We start from the raw sequence: 19256 nt of genomic DNA on the forward strand, positions 1-19256 counted from the left end.
ATTAATCCCAAAGGGAAATTATTTGTTGTTGTAACTCGTTATCCTCATTTCATTAAGAGATGTTATAGATACTGATGGATGTAGACAGGAAGGATCTCTTGTAAAGGTCCATCCCACAGTGGATCCTAATAAACTGGCTGCAGATGCCGTCTGATCCGTCCACCCAGACTCGGCTGGTCTCTTGGTTCCCCCGGGCTGTAGAACCTCCCGAATGCCGGGCAGAACTCCTCCCAGAGCGATGGCCACTCCTCCCAGCATTCTGCTGAGCTCCTCGTCACTGCGGACAGACAACTGTAGGTGCTGAGGGACGATCCTGTCCTTCCGCTGGCATGACCCGTGTTTCCTTCTAGTTCCAGGATCTCAGTGGTCAGGCACTCGAGCACAGCTGGCAGGTAGATGAGAATGCGTCCACAGAACATCCTTTTCAACTCATTTGAGATTTGGGGCTGTCATTGAGATATTATTTGAGCTTTTGAGATGTTAATCAGTTGCTGTTGTTGTAGAAAACAGCCTTGTTGCCATGGTTACGCATCATAACAAATGTCCAAAACTAAAAAAGTTTCAGTAAAAATACTTCCAGCTGCACAGCATCTGATACCAGAGGAAACAATCATCCAAAAAAATGTGATTTACATCCAGAAAAAGAGGAGTTAAAGTTTCCAAAAACAAAATCTCAGAATGAAATTAACAGAGCTGCTCCAACATGCAGCCACCTTGAGAGGCACAATTCTAGAACTGTACCTAATTCTATAAATGTAACTGGGTTTTATTTTTTTACATTATTATAGATGTAAAGTTTGTCAATTATTTTTTATTTTATTTTTTTTTAATTCTACAGATTCATTTTGTTTGGTTAAAAAGTTATTTCTCCTGACGTTTATTGGTATATAAGTTATGTCATGCTGCTCTTGACAGTTGGTGGTTACCATAGCAACCAGTAAACGACAACTTGTCCCCATTTTCTGTTGCCGTCTGTAACTTTGTATTAGGATCAGCTCTGTGTTTTCTTTACAAGTATTATATTTTTGCATATGTTTTAAACAAAATTAATTATATACAGGGTTTCGTGTGTAATTTTGCCATGTTTTATATGTTTTTAACTGTTATCATAATTATTGGTGTGCGTTTTAGCTGTGTTTAACTTTGCAACTGTTAACTGCTCGTTGGGAGCTATTGCTCATAGGGTTATTTATTATATTTTATTTAATGTATAGGGGCAGAAGTTGCTGGACTGATGTTAACCACCAACTTGATTTTCTCTTGCTAGGTTGAATGTTATATGTGTGATTTTATTGCCTGTACTAAAAATATATATTCATTGTTATTTATGTTAAAGATGAGATTGATTATGTGGATTAATTATGTAAATTTATGTTAAATACCACTATACAATCACAGTCAGCTCCCCATTTAACCATGAATACAGTGAACCTGAGCATGTCTGCTGTGAAGTCATCCTACTGGACCTGAGACAAACAAAGAGGGTTACATAAAGTTTACGTTGAAACTATCCTTGTCATTCACAGTGATGTAATGTAAATGCAGCAGGAGTAAAACTCAACTTAAAACACCTAAGAATAATTTCTGTTCAGTTTGTAACCTAACAACATGTAAGTGACCAGATTTGAAACCTCACAGCAATAACTTGACTCCGGACTCCTTAAGGAACACCTGTCGTCCCGGCATCCTTTGCGTGTCCAATATGGAGGAACTGGCGGTGGAGGTCCGTGGCTCCAACGGCGCTTATTATAAGGTAAATACCGGCCTATCTTTATGGCTGTAAACGTTACCTTTCATTATCCAATACAGTGTGTTGAGTAAAGTCTCATGGACCGCAGCTTTATGTTCCGACTGGCTCTAAATCTATTCAGATTCTTGTTTTAATCGCAAAGCTAACCACATTAGCAGGTTAAGCTAACGTTGCTAAGTCTTCGGCTAGCGTCACTTTTTATCGACTTTTTACAAACACCCAAGAGAAGAAATACATTATCCAGGCGGTACGTCGAATATAAAACGGGTAAAAGCTTATTTAAACGTTTGTTTTGGCTGTAACGTTCATTAGCTAAACGTTAGCTAACACGCTAATCGCGTTGATTTCTAGCTGAAATATGAGGCTCTAGCTGTTAAACACCTGTCTCTTATTTTAGTTACTTTTTTAGTGTTTATTAACTGCATTCGATTAACAAAATTGATGCTTAGATGTTTTGCATGTATGTGTGGACAGCACCACGCCTGCCTGCTTTCCGTCTATTATTTGATCCTTCATCATGTTCAAGCTATCTGAGCCAGCTGTTCCCTGTCAGTCCTGACCAGCTGGTATGTCAGCAGAGGGTCGCTGATACCCAAGACTTACAAGCTATTTCTAGACCTGCAACCTCAAATGATACTCATCTTTTCCCACTTCTCTCTTTCTCTCGTGTCGTTCTGTTCCTCATCTTTGTTTCTCATTTCACCTTCTTGGCCCAGATGATCCAGATTTATTATTGAGACGACTATTAATATATTCTTTATTGATTTTCACTGTTGAAAAAGCTCATGTTTTGTGAATGAAATGTCTGACACGTCCAGGCAGAATCTGAAACTCTTGACGTCTTGAATTATGTAAAGGTGTGACTTTTTTTTAGCTTTATTGAAGCTTTCTGGCACATATTTCCACACGAGACAGTCACAAGGCTTGCATAAAAGTGTTTGTTGTCCATATTTGAAAACAGATTTAATATATTTTGAACCCACCCAGAGCTTTTTTTTGGTTTTATTTATGTCTATTCAGCACTGTTGATGTGCAAATCTGTGATTAACCATAAGATTCAAGTAATTTATTGTCATACACAGAATAACAGTGTGAGTTATTTTCACACAACTACAATAAATGCTAAATTAGACTAAAATAAAGTAATAAACTTGATTCATAATTAGAACATGGGTAAAATGACTAATTTCTATGTGCATTCTGAGAATAGGTGAAAAGCAGTTGTGCAATACAATTACAGTTCCAGAATCTGCAACAATTATTTTTATTGTGTACGCTTGTAAATAATTTTATTATGTTCTAAAGGTTTAATTAAATGGTTCATGAGCTATTTTACTTAACAAGGCAAACATTTGCGCACACCTTTATTTTTGGTGGTGGGTGATAGTAATTGGTTTCTAAGCTTTTAATTCAATTCAGTTTATTTATATAGTGCAAAATCACAACAGAAGTTGTCTCAGGGCACTGCACAAAAACTTAATATGAAGTCAGTTAATAACGTTATTTATCTAAGGATCCTACAGACTGCTTTGAGTTTTCACTTCATCGCAGTCTCCCATTAAAAAGAGCTCATCATTATGTTTGTGATTTAAATATTTCAGATATGTAAGATTTTCATTTCTCACAATTCAAAAATATCTGTTCTTGCCAAGCAAAAATAATAGAATAAAAAAACTAAAATAGAACATAACAAAGTCCATGCTCAAAATATCTATAATAAAATAGAACATGAACATTTGAGAACAATGTTCTAGTTACTGTGGCTGTACTTTACTTAGAGGAAGATCAGTGGTTAGATGCCTGCTTTGACATGTTACTGCCCGGTGTCGAACTCTGAGCAAGTGGGGAAACTGCTGGCTGAAGTGTGCACGTGTGAGTGCATTTGTGTAAGAGCTCAACAAAACGGGGACCCAGTTGAAAAAAAAAAAAAAAATCACTGAATTTCAGTATTTCAGAAAAAAATATCTTTTTGTCCTTTTGTCTGTCCTGCAGGGCTTTATCAAAGATATCCACGATGACTCTCTCACCATTGCCTTTGAGAACAAGTAAGCTTTTGTTTTTTTACTTGTCAACTTCTCAAATCCAAAAGACAAATGTACCATTACACATTAATTTTAAATAAAGTATGACAGAGTATTGTATTTTAGTTGGCAGCCAGAACGCCAGGTGCCCTTCAGTGATGTCAGATTACCACCACCTGCTGATGCTAAAAAGGACATTGGAGAGGGCGAGGAGGTGGAGGTGAGGCAGACACATAAAGACTTTCAACGTGTTATTGTTGTTCTCTCTTGTTCCTTTTTGTTTAAACCCTACTCTTACTTTTTTTTAATATCCTGGTAGATATTTTCCAGAGCTAATGAACAGGAGCCTTGTGGATGGTGGTTAGCTAAAGTCCGCATGATGAAAGGAGATGTGAGTATTGTTCTGATTAGTGTTAATCTTCAAAACTATACAATCCTATAAATAAAAAATCGTCTTCTTTCAGAAACATTTCATTTAACAATCCTCTTAAATCTGCTTGCTTCATTATAATCCAATTTATGTATAAAATGCCTTTTATACAAGTTGTATTAACTCAACCTACTCAACCTTTTTTCCAGTTCTATGTGATTGAGTACGCAGCCTGTGATGCCACTTACAATGAAATAGTAACCTTTGAGCGTCTGCGACCAGTCAACACCAACAAGGCTGTTACCAAGAACACCTTTCACAAATGCACTGTCCCTGTTCCTCAGGAGCTACAGGAAGCGTATGTTTTATCACTATCAAAATGATCCATAGTAGAAAAGTAAAAACAGGTGTTGTTCTTTTGATTTTACTTTAGCAATCATTTCCCCCCGTTTTAGGTGTCAGAATGAGAATGCACATAAAGAATTCAAGAAGGCTGTGGGAGCCTGCCGCATCTCATACTGCCCAGAGACCAGCGAACTAGTGATTGTGGTAACTATAGCTTGCTGAAATCTCCTGGTGATATCTGGATATTTCTAATACACCTTATATTTGTGCAGAGGGTGACTCAACAATGCACGCTCCATATTTGTGTAATTATTTTAATTGTGTGTTTGTGTGTGTGTCAAGTCCACCAATGACACAACAGTGAAGCGTGTGTCTTTGCTGAGTGACATGCACCTGCGCAGCCTCAAAACCAAGCTGATGTTAATGTCACGCAACCAGGAGGCCACTAAACATCTGGAGGTCAGTAACAAGATTTTATATTTTCAATATTTTACTGTAGCAAACATAATAAATATTATCATCAGAACAGGACAATGGAAAATCTTTTGGTAAATGTGCTGTACTGAGATGCCACGAAACACATACTGGTACATAAGAGACTTATTGGAATGTTGACTTATTGTGTTGTATTTTGGAAAAGAATTTAATTAATGAATAAAAGTGTTTCTTGTTTTGATTGTTGTAGACCTCCAGACAACTGGTCTCCTCCTTCCAACAAGAGTTTACAGTTAGACTAGATCTGATGGGCCTGGCCATCGGCAGCCATGGTAGCAACATCCAACAAGCACGCAGAGTTCCAGGTGTCACCGCCATTGAATTGGACGAGGAGACGGGAACTTTCAGGATTTATGGAGAGGTAGGGCAGTGTGTGATGCTCACAAAGAAACACGAGCAAACAAATGCACCAAAATCAAAAGCTCAGGTGCATATAGCTACAAAAAGTCCAAAAACTATTTGTTCTTGCAAATCTATTCACATTTAATTAATTTACATTAAATGGACAATTCAAATGTGAGCACGGGGAAAGTTCACAGCTGGCGCTGTAACAAATTAACCGTTTTCTATGGTTAGGCTAAGTATGGCTTAAAATTACTGAGTTTGCAAAATTTCCTGTTTTCATAAAAGAATGTGTTAATACAAGAAAAAATACCTTTGATAAATAGATTAAATTTTTGCCCTAACAGTTATTTTACTTTTCAGTTTTGATTAGGGTAATTCATATATTTATGTGTGTTTATATGTGCTGTTTTTTTACAGTGACACACAACTTCCACCACTGTGTACTTCATAGATACATTTTGATTTATATTTGTTTAAGTGCACCTTTTTATGTGCATATTTAATGTTATGTTGGATTACACATGATTTTGTTTAGACAGAGGAGGCGGTAAAGAAGGCCAGGAACTACTTGGAATTTGTGGAAGATTCTGTCCAGGTGCCAAGGAACCTCGTTGGTATGTTTGTGTTTTGTGAGGTCGTGACTGTTGCCACATTCATTGTACCATGGAAAAAATAAATATATTATAGTAAATAAAACTATTAAAATGGTAGAATATTTATCTACTGAGGTTATTTTCTTTAGCTTTCAGGTGTTTTTGTTGTTGTTGTTTTTTTTACTTCACATGCCTCTGCATTCCAACACATCTGTCTATCCAATGTCTCTAGGCAAAGTCATTGGTAAGAATGGTAAGGTCATCCAGGAAATTGTGGACAAGTCTGGTGTGGTGAGAGTCAAAATAGAAGGAGACAATGACAACAAACAGCCCAGACAAGAGGTAAGCCTGCTACTGCAACATGCTCACTTTTTTCATAACGCAAACCTTAAAGCATTTAGTAGTTAAAGGAAAACCTTTTTTCAGATTATGTATAATTTGTCAACAGTCTCGTACTAACATGCATGCTGTGGATTTATGTTTTGTTGACGCAGGGAATGGTCCCATTCACCTTTGTCGGTACTAAGGAGAGCATTGGCAACGTTCAGGTCTTGTTGGAGTACCACATTTCTTACCTGAATGTAAGACCCCAAAGTTTATGTTGAATTGGGCTTGTTTTAAGTGCATGTTTGTTTGTTTTGGGGAATCATTTCTTTACTGAATTCCATAGTCAAATAAGAGATTTCTTTGGTTGCCTTAAATGCTTCTTCTTTGATCAGGTTTGCTTATACAAAGTTTATCAGGCATTTCTTTGCTCACTGGAATCACTGCTAAAGCAACATGGTTTTAAGTTTGTGCTATGATCAGGTTTAGTAGTAGAATCATTCTTAACAGAAAGTGTACTGTTTTCCTAATGTAATAGTAATAAATAACTTAATTACTAATTTATGTAATGCTTTTCATAACTAACCTTGTGCTGCTCTGCTGTGTGTTGTTGCACTCTATGTACATGTGTGACCTGTGCTGTTTACTTGTTTTGTTCAGCAGTTCTGCTTCGTGTTTGCTTTGCAATGTATGTAGGACATGGTGGAGCTTCTTATAGAGAGCCAGCAGCTAGAGGAAGAGCTGAGGCAAATTGTGGATTATATGCAGGGAAGCAGAATAAACAGCACAAGGTGCTCTGGATGTGATGTAGATGTATAATATCTATGCATGTGTATCCAGTGATGACCTTCAAAACGTCAGCTTTGACAGATTTTTTTTTTTTTTTTTTAAAGCCTGAAAATGTGAATCGCTCACACGTCTCTTATCTCTTCATTTTCTCCTTGTTCTGTTTGTTCTCTCTAAGGAGGTGGAGCAGCTTCGTCTCGAGCGGCTGCAAATTGATGAACAGCTGCGGCAGATCACCCAGGGTCACCGACCAGTTGACAGGGAGCGTGGAGATAGGGGAGAGAGAGGAGCATACAATACAGACAACGGCGCCAATGCCACCTCTTCTTCCAGTGGTGGAAGTCGCTCCTACAATGGTCGAGGTCGTGGGCGCAGAGGCTATAACTACAATACTGGATATGGTAGCAAATTTTAAACATAAGCTTACATAAATTCAACTTGCATATTGCCATATACTCCAAAATGTGCTACTTTTGCAAAATAACATATTCTGCTAATTTTTTGTCTTTGTTCATTTTTGTATGCACGTTTGTTTTTTATATTCAGGCACCAACTCAGAGCAGTCAAACGCCTCTGAGACTGATTCAGAGCGTAAAGAGGAGCTCAGCGATTGGTCCCTGGCTGGAGAGGACCAGGATGGGTGAGCTGCTTTCTATGTTTAAACTTATAAAGCTGCAAAAATGTGTAGTTTATGTGATGAAACAAGTCTTTACAGTAATTGTTGAAGCTATTGCAGGATGTTTTCTAAAGGCTCAGTTTTATTTGCTTTATTGGGCTTTCAGGAAAAAAGAGAGGGGACCTACACCACAAAGAGATAGTCGCAGAAGACCAGGACCCGGCAGAGGGCGAGGAGGACCTGGAAGGGGTCGAGGAGGAAGAGGATACAGCAACAGTTATGGTACAATTCACTTTACAGTAGTCCCTCGTTTATCGCGGGGGGGGGAATCCATACCCTCAAGCCCCGCGATAAATGGAAAAACTGCGATATAGGAATAGTACTACAAGTAGTAAGTAGTAGTTTATTTTAGTATATATATATATATATATATAGTAAGGCGTTTTAAACCCTTCCCACACTCTTGCAAAATTCTAAACAATGTTTCTAAACTCTAAACGCTCTAAAAGAGCACAGAATGTCATGATTTCAGCTCCCTACCTTGTCTGCTCTTTGCCACCTGCAAGCGTTATTGGCCACGCCCACTTCTCTGCATGAGATCAGCTGATTAGCTGCAGCAGGAATTTTATCCTGTTGTATGAACTGCACAGAGGTGCAAGAGGAAGCTTTTTCTGCAGCTCAGGGCTGCACAAATGTGCAGCAGGTGCTAAATAATTAAAAATTTATTTTGAATAAAAAATCCATGCAGATCATTTTAATCAGCCAGTTGTGTGTCACATCCAATCTTATTTTGAAAAACTGCGATGGAGCGAGTTTGCAATAAGCGAAGTAGCGAGGGACTACTGTATAAGAATTGTTAACGTAAAGAGAAGTCAGATGGCATCATCTCATCGAATCACAACCTGCTGCCTCTGAATGTTAATGTCATTTTGCTGCAGCCCCTCGGGATCATGAGAACTACCACTCTTATGGAACTTTAGAGGCAAACACTGAGACAGACCAGACAGCTGATACAGATGCTAGTGAGTCCAACTTGCCAGCCAACCGCCGCCGAAGGTCACGAAGACGCAGAACGGATGAGGATGCTACACTGATAGATGGCATGAGCGAGTCTGACAACGCCTCAGTGAGCGAAAATGGGATAGGTATGAAGCACAAATTGTTGTGTAATTCTGTTTTACATTCATTAGCAATTTACACACAAAACTTGAAGTTGTAAGTAGATGGAGACAAGTTCCTGTTGTTGCAATTTAAATAGTTGTACAACCAATGTAAAAATAGTTTGCTTCTCTGTACTTGCAAGTGGTAATAAAAGTAAACCTTTAAAGAGAACTTTAAAAAAGCTTCAAAACAAACAGTGCCATGATGGTTGAAACAGAAATAAATAATTGTACATGACTTTCACATCCCAACAAAGTAAAACGTTGTCAGGATTGTGCTGCTGTGCACCGTTTCCCATTTCAAAGTAAAAAGTAGTGACTGCAGTTTAAAGACAAAAGGATACTGAAGGCACCCATCCTTCTGTTTGTGACAACCTAACATTCCTAGAGCACTCTGAAGTAAAACCTCAGCGCCGCAATCGTAGCCGGCGTCGTCGAAACCGCCTGCCAGAGGAGAGGCAGCCAGGTAACCAACATCACCTGCTCGTGTGGTCATTGCTTCAGTGGCTCAGCTTAGAAGTTGTGCACCTTTCCTCGTGATGTTTGTGTGGCCCCAAAAAATACAAAAAAACCCAAAAAAACTCCCAAAAAACAAATCGAGAACTAACCAGCATGCATGCTGCTTGTTTTATTTTTTATCTGTGGATTTTTACTGCAATGGGAAATGTTATCCTAATGCTGTACAAGAGTTTCTAACAAAATAAACACATATGCATATAGTCAATATGGATCTTCTTTCTTTATACAGCGTTTATGGACAGAAAACTTTTATTAACTAACTACTTAGCTTAAATATGTCAGTTACATTGTCATTTACAAGAGCTGCAATCTGAGTTTGTCTTCCATTTATAAAAACTTGACTATAACCTTTTTTTGCAAGTCTAATATACTTTTAACAGAACTTTTTTGCAGTTTTATATATTCTGACAAACACTTCCATTTTTTTTGTGGACATGTACGCAGGTTTGAAAATGTCTAACCTTGCAAGTTCCACCGTTTCATTTTGTTCTAGTCATTCACACACACTGAAAAACCAGATCTGCCGAGCATTTTTCATTACTAATGATCTATTAAAAGTGTGTTAGTACAAGGTTTGTGCCGTGTTATTTTACCGAAGGCTTTGTTTTCTGTTTCTATATTTGTGCAGTGAGTGTGGCTGACTACATGTCCAGGGCTGAATCTCAGAGCAGACAGATCATGGCCAAGGACACCAAGAAGAACAAAGATGTGGTCAGTACCTAAATGCTACATGTAAACACAGCAAATCATCTTTATATAGATTTTTTTTTTTTTTTTCTGGAACACAAGTATATTTGGTTCTGATTTATTGGATGGGATTTTTCTACAGTCAAGTACAGACGCAGACTTGTTTCCCTTTTATGCCTTTTTTTAATTCCAGTTTTTACTCTTTCTTCCTTCTGTGTGTTCAGGGTCAGGTGGAAGCGATTGATGAAAACAGTCCACAGTCTGCTCCTCCAGCTACCAATGGTTCTAATAATGGGGTTTCTGACAGCTCAGGCAACGGTGCCTCTAAAGCTCCCAGGTCTTCTCCCGACAAGCCCGCCGAAGTCTCGGGCCCGCCGCCTGTCGTTAATGGACTGCCCTAACCAGACCAGGGCTTAGAAACTGGTTTCAAATATTTGGATGTCTTTGGTGACACTTGATTGAATCTCCACGTCTCTGGAGAAGCATCAAACGTTTTTCTTAACATTTAAACACAAGCACTGTTCTTTTTCTACGTAACAAATATTTGAAACCTGCTCTGCAGCACAAATTTTACAGTCTTGAAACTTTATCTCCTATATACATGTTTATCTGTTCAACTATTCATTTGACTTTTTTTCCTCTCACTATAGTTCTTCCGGTATAATCTTGCCAAAGATAGTCAGACTTACATACATGTACACAAACTACTTTTGGGTCCGCTCTTCATTGAGAGCTCAACGAGAGGTTGGGCTGAATGACAGTATTTGTAAAAATGCAGACGGGGGCTTCATTCAAACATACTGTGGTATTAATGCAGTAGTTGTTTTTATATGGTTCAGAATATCATGGCAGGTTTCCAGAATGATGTCTGCCTTTTATCAGGTAGACTCAGCAAAAATGCTTCCAAACTTTTTATTTTGTCTCCCGATTTGTTTCATGCATCGGAGATCGTTTGAAAAGTCATTGTTCTGCATGAACTGCACCACGGTGCAGATACAGATAAGTTAGTTGGAAACATACATTGTGCCTTGAGAGTAGATTGAACATGTTGCTGCCTGGCTCTGCACTCCATCTGAAATCCTTTAACATATTTCTGGGTGACTCGTTGACCTTCTGCCAGTCAGCCCCGATAAAGTGTCTTCATGTGCTAAATGTTCTCTTACAGTGCTGCAGGCAGGGGAACGCAAACACTCAGAATGCTCTAAAGGCTTTTAAGAGCCATCTTCTAAAATTCAGGTGCGTCTGCTCTTAATGTTGGGGGGGTTCAAATATCCTTTATACATATATATATATATATAAAGCTGTTAAAGGGTTTGACATTAGCTGCTTCCTGTTTTTTAATATGCAACCACTTCGATCATAGGAAACGTTATTACAGTGTGGCTGGAAAAGAAATGAGAAGAGTTGTTTTGTTTGCACTGAAGCGTAACCTTTTTCTGTTCAAGCTGATTGTAGTTGAGTCTGAAAACTGGCCTGTTGTGGTTTAGTGCTGGGCAGGTGTGTAGCCATCAGTGCTGGGTCTTAAACATCTCATTACTGAACGGTGGGGAACATTGAGCTGAGAACTTTTTCAGATATTCAATTAAATAACTTGGGGCACCTTTGCTCAGTCTTTTGGATTAATATACTTCTAAGTGTCCCAAGCAGCAAAAATCCTGTAAAGAACTGGACTTCCTGGTGTTGAGATGTTTCAGAAAAGCAGGCCCAGGAAATGATGTCATTTTCATGGTTCTTCCACACTGGCTAGCTGGAAACTGGTCATGACTGTTCTTTTAAGGAAGGAGATTTATTTGGATTATTTATTTTAAAAAAAGTGTACAGTATTTAAAACACTTCTTTTTCTTGACACTAAAACAAGATATCCAGGAGTTCTCTTTAAGGCAAATTAGAAATTGGACTACTGACAGTTGTGACATCCCAAGTGTTTTTGTTGGGTCAACTACAGTTTGTTGTATTTTTTTTAAGGATTGTCTGGTTGGTTGATGTGCAATATGTTTTGTATGCAGGTAGTTCTTAAATAAACTTGATCTTCCATGTAGATCGAAAACCAAATGTCTGATTTATTTAACGTGTAGAAAAAAAAAAGATTTTCCAAATCAGTAGATACAAGATCTTGATGCGTACAAGACTATCATAAAAAATAAAAAAAAAGCCTAATCATGCTTCAACTTTTACTAGACTTGGTATTTTTCATTTTGCCAAATAATTATGGAACTAAGAATAGAATAGAACTTTATTGTCATTGCACCTAAATACAACGAAATTTGGGCAGATTTCCATTTTGGCAAACGTTAAAGTTACATTAAAGTTATAATATAAAGCAGTGTTAATTACCGGTACATAATTTTCCAACATTTCCAAACCAGGTTTAAGAGACCGTTTGAGAAGACTCTGAATATAAATGCAGATGGCTAAGGAAAAACTTTTTGCAACAATCAAATTTAAACTTAGAAAAATAAACGGTTGAGCTAAAACTGTAGCTTATGTATTTTATTTAATTGGAAAAATCAAGTGCTTGCCTCGGCCAGTAAATCTTCATGAATAAATCGTTTATTTTTAACATCTTCAGTTTTATTTCTTGGCCTGGACGTCCATTAGGTCCTTTGCTTCATTTATTTTTGCTGCCATGTATGGAGATCCTCCTGTGGGACCAAATACAAACAAAATGCTCAGAATTTTTTGTCATCGAGCAGTTAATGGTTTTATGACAAATCTACTTACAAAACATTTCAATTTACTTGACTAAAACAGTGTAGCTGTCAGATTTACTCCTCTCATCCTTAATAGTTGAAAGGAGACATGTCTAGGTACCAGTATATACATTTTCTATTGCCAAATAAAACCATTGAAGTGACTTAAATACTGAATAATTCGATTGAAGCCTTATTTTTAGTCATAAACTGATCTATCAAGTATTGTTTGGAGTAATTTTTAAAATATAAAAGAAAATGGATATTTAACGAGAAAATACTATAAATAAAGTCTATCTGGATTTTGGGCTAATGAAAATCAATTTCAACTTATAAAGTTCAAGTTGTGTGTGTTTTTTTTTTTTTACATTTACAAGAAAGAAACTTAGGAGAAAAGTACACCGTCTATAAACTAATACAGCAATGACGAGGAAGGTTCACCTTACCTCTGTCTGGATGGTTCAGGATCATCAGTTTTCTGTGGGCCTCCCTAATCTTGATCTTGTTGGCTGTGGGACTAAACAGAAAGATAGAAGATAATTTAAGAATCTGTTTTTCTGATTGTCTGTGAACTGTTTGGACTTGGGCTACCGAGACAAAATGCTGCACAAAAGCAGCTTTATACTGATACTGCACGTCAGACTGGATGTTCAGCAGCACATCTTTGATAGACTTGACAAAAGAAACGGGCTCCTCAAGAGGTACAGGAAAGGCTGAAAGTTGCGTTTACATACCTGACACCTAAAATAAGAGCAGCTTCTCTTTTTGTCATCTTTGTTTCAAAACCTCCCCTATAGTACCCTCCTCCAAAAGCCTGTAACGGCATGTGCAGGTGAAAAGAAGTTAGATATAGGAAACGCTGACTAAACGTAAAGATCAGAATATGCAGTATCTGTTATTCTTGTGAGCTTTAAAGACGAATCACAGCTTTCCCTCCTTACCGTATTGGGCAAACTCTGTAAGGCCTGTTTCATATGAGGTTTCATCTGTTTCATGGCCTGCATGGCATAACGGCCTGGTGGACAAAAAAACCAAACAAAAAAACATTGTGGGTGAAGATTTAGAAAGTAAACCAACACAAACTCAGTTAATATTTCTACATTTATCTCTTAAATATTTTTGTTTAGAACACAGGTAAGTAAAGCTAGCTGATACAGGTCATCTGGACAATGAGAAATCATTTAAAAATAGTGTAAAGGTGTTTTCTTTAACATTTAATGAGATTATTTTTTAAACTAAATGCTTTTAAAACAAATAGCTGGAAAAGTGAGAACCCTTAAATCTGTAACCTTGTCTAACTCACAATAATTTATTAAAAGTCCTTTATAAATAAAGTTGGAGGTAAAAAGGACTTAAAAACACCACTTCATAAATTAACATTAACCATTCATGAGGGCGTAGGTCAACTGAGCCAATGACGGAATACAAGCTGCTAAATGCCACCTCTGGCTAATTTCTTGGATGCTGATTAGTTCAGTCATTTCTGTGTTGGTGCCAAATGAAGCTCGGCAAGCTGGATTCTGTTCGGGCTGGGATTTTGTGAATCTCCTGAGAAACTCAAAATCAAACTGTTTCAAAAACTGTTTTTTTTTTTAAATCAAATTCTTCAATTGTTAATTAAATTATTTAAGTGACTACATTATCCAAGAGGGGAACTTTTGTCTCTTAAGTTGTCAAGCCCCTTCACTCTTCCCCATATTATGTAGCTTTACATTCAATCAAACAAGTACACGGTCATTGGTCATTTCATTGATGAATATTTATATTATCTTAATATTGACATTTTTGCTTTTAAAGTGTTTTTAACCATGTAATTTTCTAACTTGACATTTTAGATTCATAGGGATGAAGTGAGTATGCAGTAGGCAGTGACCTTGCTTATCTTTTGTGTGTGTGTGTAGCTGCTTTTTGTGCCTTCAAACTGCTCCTCTGAAATAATAAAGTGATCAAAATTTAATTGAATTTCACTTTGCTCTGTTAGGCTGCTCTTCATCCACAGAAGCTGAAGGTGTTGGTGGGGTCTTAAGGACCAATGTGGCACCCACATCATTGAAAATGCAACCTTCTGGCTGACATGTTTGTCTTATTTAAAGTGGCTTTTCTACTTACTACTCAGTTTACTGAATCTTCTTCTTTCGGCTTTTCCCTCTTCAGGGGTCGCCACAGCGAGTCATCCTCCTCCACCTCACTCTGTCCTCTGCATCCTCTGTCCTCACTCCAACTACCTCCATGTCCTCTCTAACTGCATCCATATATCTCCTCTTTGTCTTTTTCCTGGCAGCTGCATTTCTAACATCCTTCTTCCAATATACCCACTGTCCCTCCTCTTGACATGTCCAAACCATATCAGTCTGGCCTCTCTAACTTTATCTCCCAGTTGTTCAACCTGTGCTGTACCTCTGATTATCTCATTCCTAATCTTATCCAGCCTTGTCGCTCCTAAAGAGAACAGTAGCATCTTAATTTCTGCCACTTCCAGGTCTTTCTCCTGTCTTTTTGGCAATGCCACTGTCTCCAGACCATACAACATAGCTGGTCTCACCACTGTCTTGTAAACTTTTCCTTTGACATTTGCTGACACCCTTTACTGAATGGTGTACTGTAAATGAAAAGTAGGTGGATGAATGACCAGCATCTTGTCTGTTGGTAATCTTGTTTCAAAGAGATTTTTCATAAGCTCTCACCTGCAAAACCAGCTGCTGCCAGCGTCAGTCCCACTGCCACCAAGGTGCTGGCCTGTCAAAAAACAAACAAGCATGTAAAAACGTAATGAAAACGATAGATAATCGTATAATGTATCACATATTTTTTTTGCTGAGAAATGTAAACAAATAATTTAAGAATCCGTATCAGTGCATTTAGATCGACATTTTATTAGTCATATTCTATAATACAACCATTTGATCGTGGCGGTTCAAACTAAGCATTAATAAAAATTAAAAAACAGCTTGGTTTGTCCTGTTAGAAGTCACACAGGAGCATCTACAACAAGCTAACGTTAGCTTAGCCGTTAAAAATGAATTCGTTTCAAGTTTTTATGACCCACGTTTGAGCGCGCAGATATGTTTTTAATACTCGACCCAACTATTACTAAATAACAGGTCCGACTTACCATGTCTCTGTATTATATTCCGTTAGCTTTACAAAACAGGACCGTAAGTTTTGACCTCCTGTAACGCAGCTCTAGGGTTCTATATGTTTATGTCGGAAACGAGGAGAAGTGTCGTAAAATTCCAACTCCCGTCACAAAACTACGGCAGCCCGGAGGAGAGTGGATTCCAACTGCCCGTGTACAGTATTTATTCAACCTTTACTTAAACAGGTTAATCTCATTGAGCCACGTGGACTCATTTACAAGAGAGGCCTGGATTTTAACAAAGACTGATGACAACAGTGGACAACAACGATTCATGAGGTATCTGAACAATTCCTTTTAACTTAGCATATAACGATTTTTTTTTAAACTTTGTGTTACTGTATTTGTCCTTCATTAACAAAATAATTGCTTAGAATTTGAAAAAGTTCAATTAGTATTTTCTATACTAATCTCAGCATTTTAACCTTTGACTAACAACCAAAGTTTTCACTTAGTGTTTCATGTAATTTTTAGAATCTCATTTTTTATTAGTGTCTTATCATTATGACTCAGTAATTTAAATATTTTACTTTTTGCACCTCTTTATAATGTTTTGTTGTTGTTGATGTTGGCCTGCCATGAAGTCACTAGAGAGGCTGGTCCTTAGCACGTCAGATCAGTGATGGAACCATACTTGGACCTCCTACAGTTCGTATACCAGCCACGCGTTAGAGTTGATGACTCCATCCTCTACCTGCTGCACAGAGCCTACACACACCTGGACAGGGCAGGCAGCACTGTAAAAGTCATGTTCTTTGATTTTTCCAGTTCTTTTAACACCATAAGACCTGCTCTACTCTGCTGCAAGCTCCTGGGCATGCAGGTGAATGACTCACCTGGATCGGAGCCTACCTCACAGGTTGGTCACAGTATGTGAGGCTGCAGAACACCACCTCGGACACCATATTGAGCAGCACAGGGGCTCCTCAGAGGACAGTCCTCTCGCCGTTTCTGTTTACCCTTTACACCTCAGACTTCTGGTACAACTCCCAATCCTGCATCTGCAGAAGTTCTCGGATGACTCTGCCATTGTGGGCTGCATCACTGGTGACCAGGAAGCTGAATACAGACGTGTGGTGGACAAAACCACCTGCAACTCAACGTTGGAAAAACTAAAGAGCTGCAGGTGGACTACAGGAAGAAGATCACCCCCCCCCCCCCCCACACACACACACACACACACACACAACCCTATCAACATCAAGGGTACTAAGTTGGACACTGTGGACTGCTACGAGTACCTGGGGGTCCACCTAGACAAAAAAATGGGACAGCTAACACCAACGCCCTCTACAAGAAGAGGCAGCGTCACCTTTTTCTTCTGAGGAGACACAGGTCCTTTAACGTTTGCAGAACCATGCTGCAGATGTTTTACCACTCGGTGGTCTCCAGCGTCTTCTTCTATGCTGTGGTGTGCTGGGGCAGCAGGGTGAAGAAAGCTGCTGCTAACAGACTCAGAAAGCTCATCAAGAGAACTTTCTCAGTTCTGGGTGTGGACCAGCAGTCTCTGATAGAGGTGTCTGAGCAGAGGATGCAGAGGAAACTGCTCCAGATCCTGAACAAGACGTCACACCCCCTGCATGACACCCTGGACTCTCACCGCAGCACCTTCAGTCGTAGACCGAGACCACCGAGATGCTCCACAGAACAACACAGGAAGTCCTTCAAACTTTTCAACTCCTCCTCCTTTCTGCACACAGGACAATAAAATTAATCCTGCACTACAAGAAACACTTTAATGTTTCTGTCTGCACCTGACCTACTGTATTTTGGAGCTTAATTGTTGCTATTTTTATATTCTCTGTTATTTTGGATATTCACTCTTATTTTCTATATCTTGTGTGATTCCTTGTGTATGTTCCTTTGTACTGAAACTGTGGCACAACAAATTCCTGCAGAATCAATAAAGTTCTATCTTATTTGTTATTGTATTCTTCTACATGTGTAATTTATATTCAGATGACAACTATGCAACCATTCAAATGAATGTCATTCAGCTTCGTCCTAATAGTTTATGTGTCATACATTCATTTCATAAAAAGACTTTGAAAACAGTTTTGCAAACCACATAGACTAAGAGAACAAAAAAGGTTGAATCATGTCATCTGGACTTCGTTTTTTTGTTAAAAAGAAACGTTTCGCCCCTCATCCAAGAGGCTTCGTCGGTCTGAGGCCTAGCCATCTGGTATTACCCAGAAGCCACCCTGACTCTTGTGTTCCAAGCCTGCCTCAGATACCCCTGAAGTCTGGCCTTTTCACTAATGGTTTCAAAAACACAAAGTTTGTTTTCTCAGTCATCCAGGTATATAACAACAAAAAAGGTTGAATCATGTCAACCTTTTTTGTTGTTATATACCTGGATGACTGAGAAAACAAACTTTGTGTTTTTATAAACTAAGAGAGTTTCTCTGCCTTTGATATCTCCAGTGATCAGACAACCAATCTCTCATTTATTCTTCAGCTGTCTTGAACTCTGACAGAAGTTTGTAGCTTAAAGCTTTTCAAATTTAAGTCTAAATTGATATGGGAACTGTGGTTTGAACTGCAACTCTATGTTTTCACACTAAACTGAATCTAGTCTCATCTACAGTGAGTTTTTGAGTCAGTCTTTTTTTTTTTTTTTGGTTATATTGGGCCAAGTGAGGCAGCACGGTGGCACAACTGGTAGAGCTGCTGCCTCTCAGCGCACAGGTCCCTGGTTCAAACCCCGGTCCAGGGGCCTTTCTGGGTGGAGTTTGCATGTTCTCTTCGTGCATGCGTGGGTTTTCTCCGGGTGCTCCGGTTTCCTCCCACAGACCAAAAACATGCATGTTAGGCTGATTGGTAACTCTAAATTGTCCCTAGGTGTGAATGGTTGTTTGTCTCGTTTGTCTCTATGTGTCCCTGTGATGGACTTGCGACCCGTCCAGGGTGTACCCGGCCCCACAGTGATTGCTGGACATGGGCACCAGCGACCCCTGTGACCCAAAATGGAATAAGCAGGTAAAGATAATGGATGGATGGATGGATGGATGGATGGATGGGCCAAGTGATCATTTTTAACTTAAGGCCAGGGGAAATTTTAAAGAATGTATTTACCAAAGGTGGACATTCCCAACAAATTATAGAATCCAGTTAATGGACTTACATTATCGTGCAGGCAGAGTTTTGTTGTAAAGCAGTGTGTAGATTACAGGAGTGTGCATCACATACCAACAGGCCTCTGCTGGCATGGCATGCATCTAAACTGTCTGCCTTTGCATAGTTTTTTTTTACAGAGGCTCCCTGCACTGGGGTCATGACGATAATGTGCACATCTGCAGACTGTCTGTGAGGAGCAGTTCAAACCAGAACATGTCCTGCTGCGTTTCTCCTACCATCGGACTGAAACACAACGGCAGCTGACACAATGAGACAGCTAAGGGCCTAATTATTACCCC

The 19256-nt window shown here is 38.8% G+C and overlaps 2 protein-coding genes across 4 annotated transcripts; one reads left to right on the top strand and one right to left on the bottom strand.

Annotated features, from left to right (window-relative positions):
* The first annotated feature begins 1646 nt into the window (after nucleotides 1-1646).
* On the top strand, nucleotides 1647-11816 carry fxr1 (fragile X mental retardation, autosomal homolog 1). 3 transcript variants are annotated; one of them, XM_037697937.1, is made up of 18 exons: nucleotides 1647-1753; nucleotides 3743-3795; nucleotides 3898-3991; nucleotides 4091-4162; nucleotides 4351-4499; nucleotides 4597-4690; nucleotides 4829-4945; nucleotides 5172-5342; nucleotides 5862-5940; nucleotides 6152-6261; nucleotides 6408-6500; nucleotides 7208-7430; nucleotides 7576-7669; nucleotides 7812-7927; nucleotides 8584-8790; nucleotides 9194-9271; nucleotides 9953-10035; nucleotides 10236-11816. In XM_037697937.1, exons 1-18 carry the CDS (start codon nucleotides 1703-1705, stop codon nucleotides 10410-10412), a joined length of 2061 nt encoding a protein of 686 aa, XP_037553865.1. In that variant the 5' UTR covers nucleotides 1647-1702; the 3' UTR covers nucleotides 10413-11816. The 3 variants fall into 3 exon arrangements, with proteins under 3 accessions (XP_037553865.1, XP_037553866.1, XP_037553867.1); XM_037697938.1 differs by having other exon boundaries at nucleotides 6414-6500; XM_037697939.1 differs by lacking the exon at nucleotides 9194-9271 and having other exon boundaries at nucleotides 1648-1753; nucleotides 6414-6500.
* Nucleotides 11817-12493: 677 nt separating this feature from the next.
* Nucleotides 12494-15920, bottom strand: dnajc19 (DnaJ (Hsp40) homolog, subfamily C, member 19). Its single transcript, XM_037697940.1, has 6 exons — nucleotides 15814-15920; nucleotides 15386-15437; nucleotides 13643-13716; nucleotides 13436-13515; nucleotides 13148-13218; nucleotides 12494-12653 (listed from the first exon to the last, which is right to left on the bottom strand). Exons 1-6 carry the CDS (start codon nucleotides 15814-15816, stop codon nucleotides 12583-12585), a joined length of 351 nt encoding a protein of 116 aa, XP_037553868.1. The 5' UTR covers nucleotides 15817-15920; the 3' UTR covers nucleotides 12494-12582.
* Nucleotides 15921-19256: the final 3336 nt, after the last annotated feature.

This window comes from Nematolebias whitei, chromosome 3, assembly GCF_014905685.2.
Source record: "Nematolebias whitei isolate Nwh7 chromosome 3, NemWhi1, whole genome shotgun sequence".
Classification (NCBI taxonomy): domain Eukaryota; kingdom Metazoa; phylum Chordata; class Actinopteri; order Cyprinodontiformes; family Rivulidae; genus Nematolebias; species Nematolebias whitei.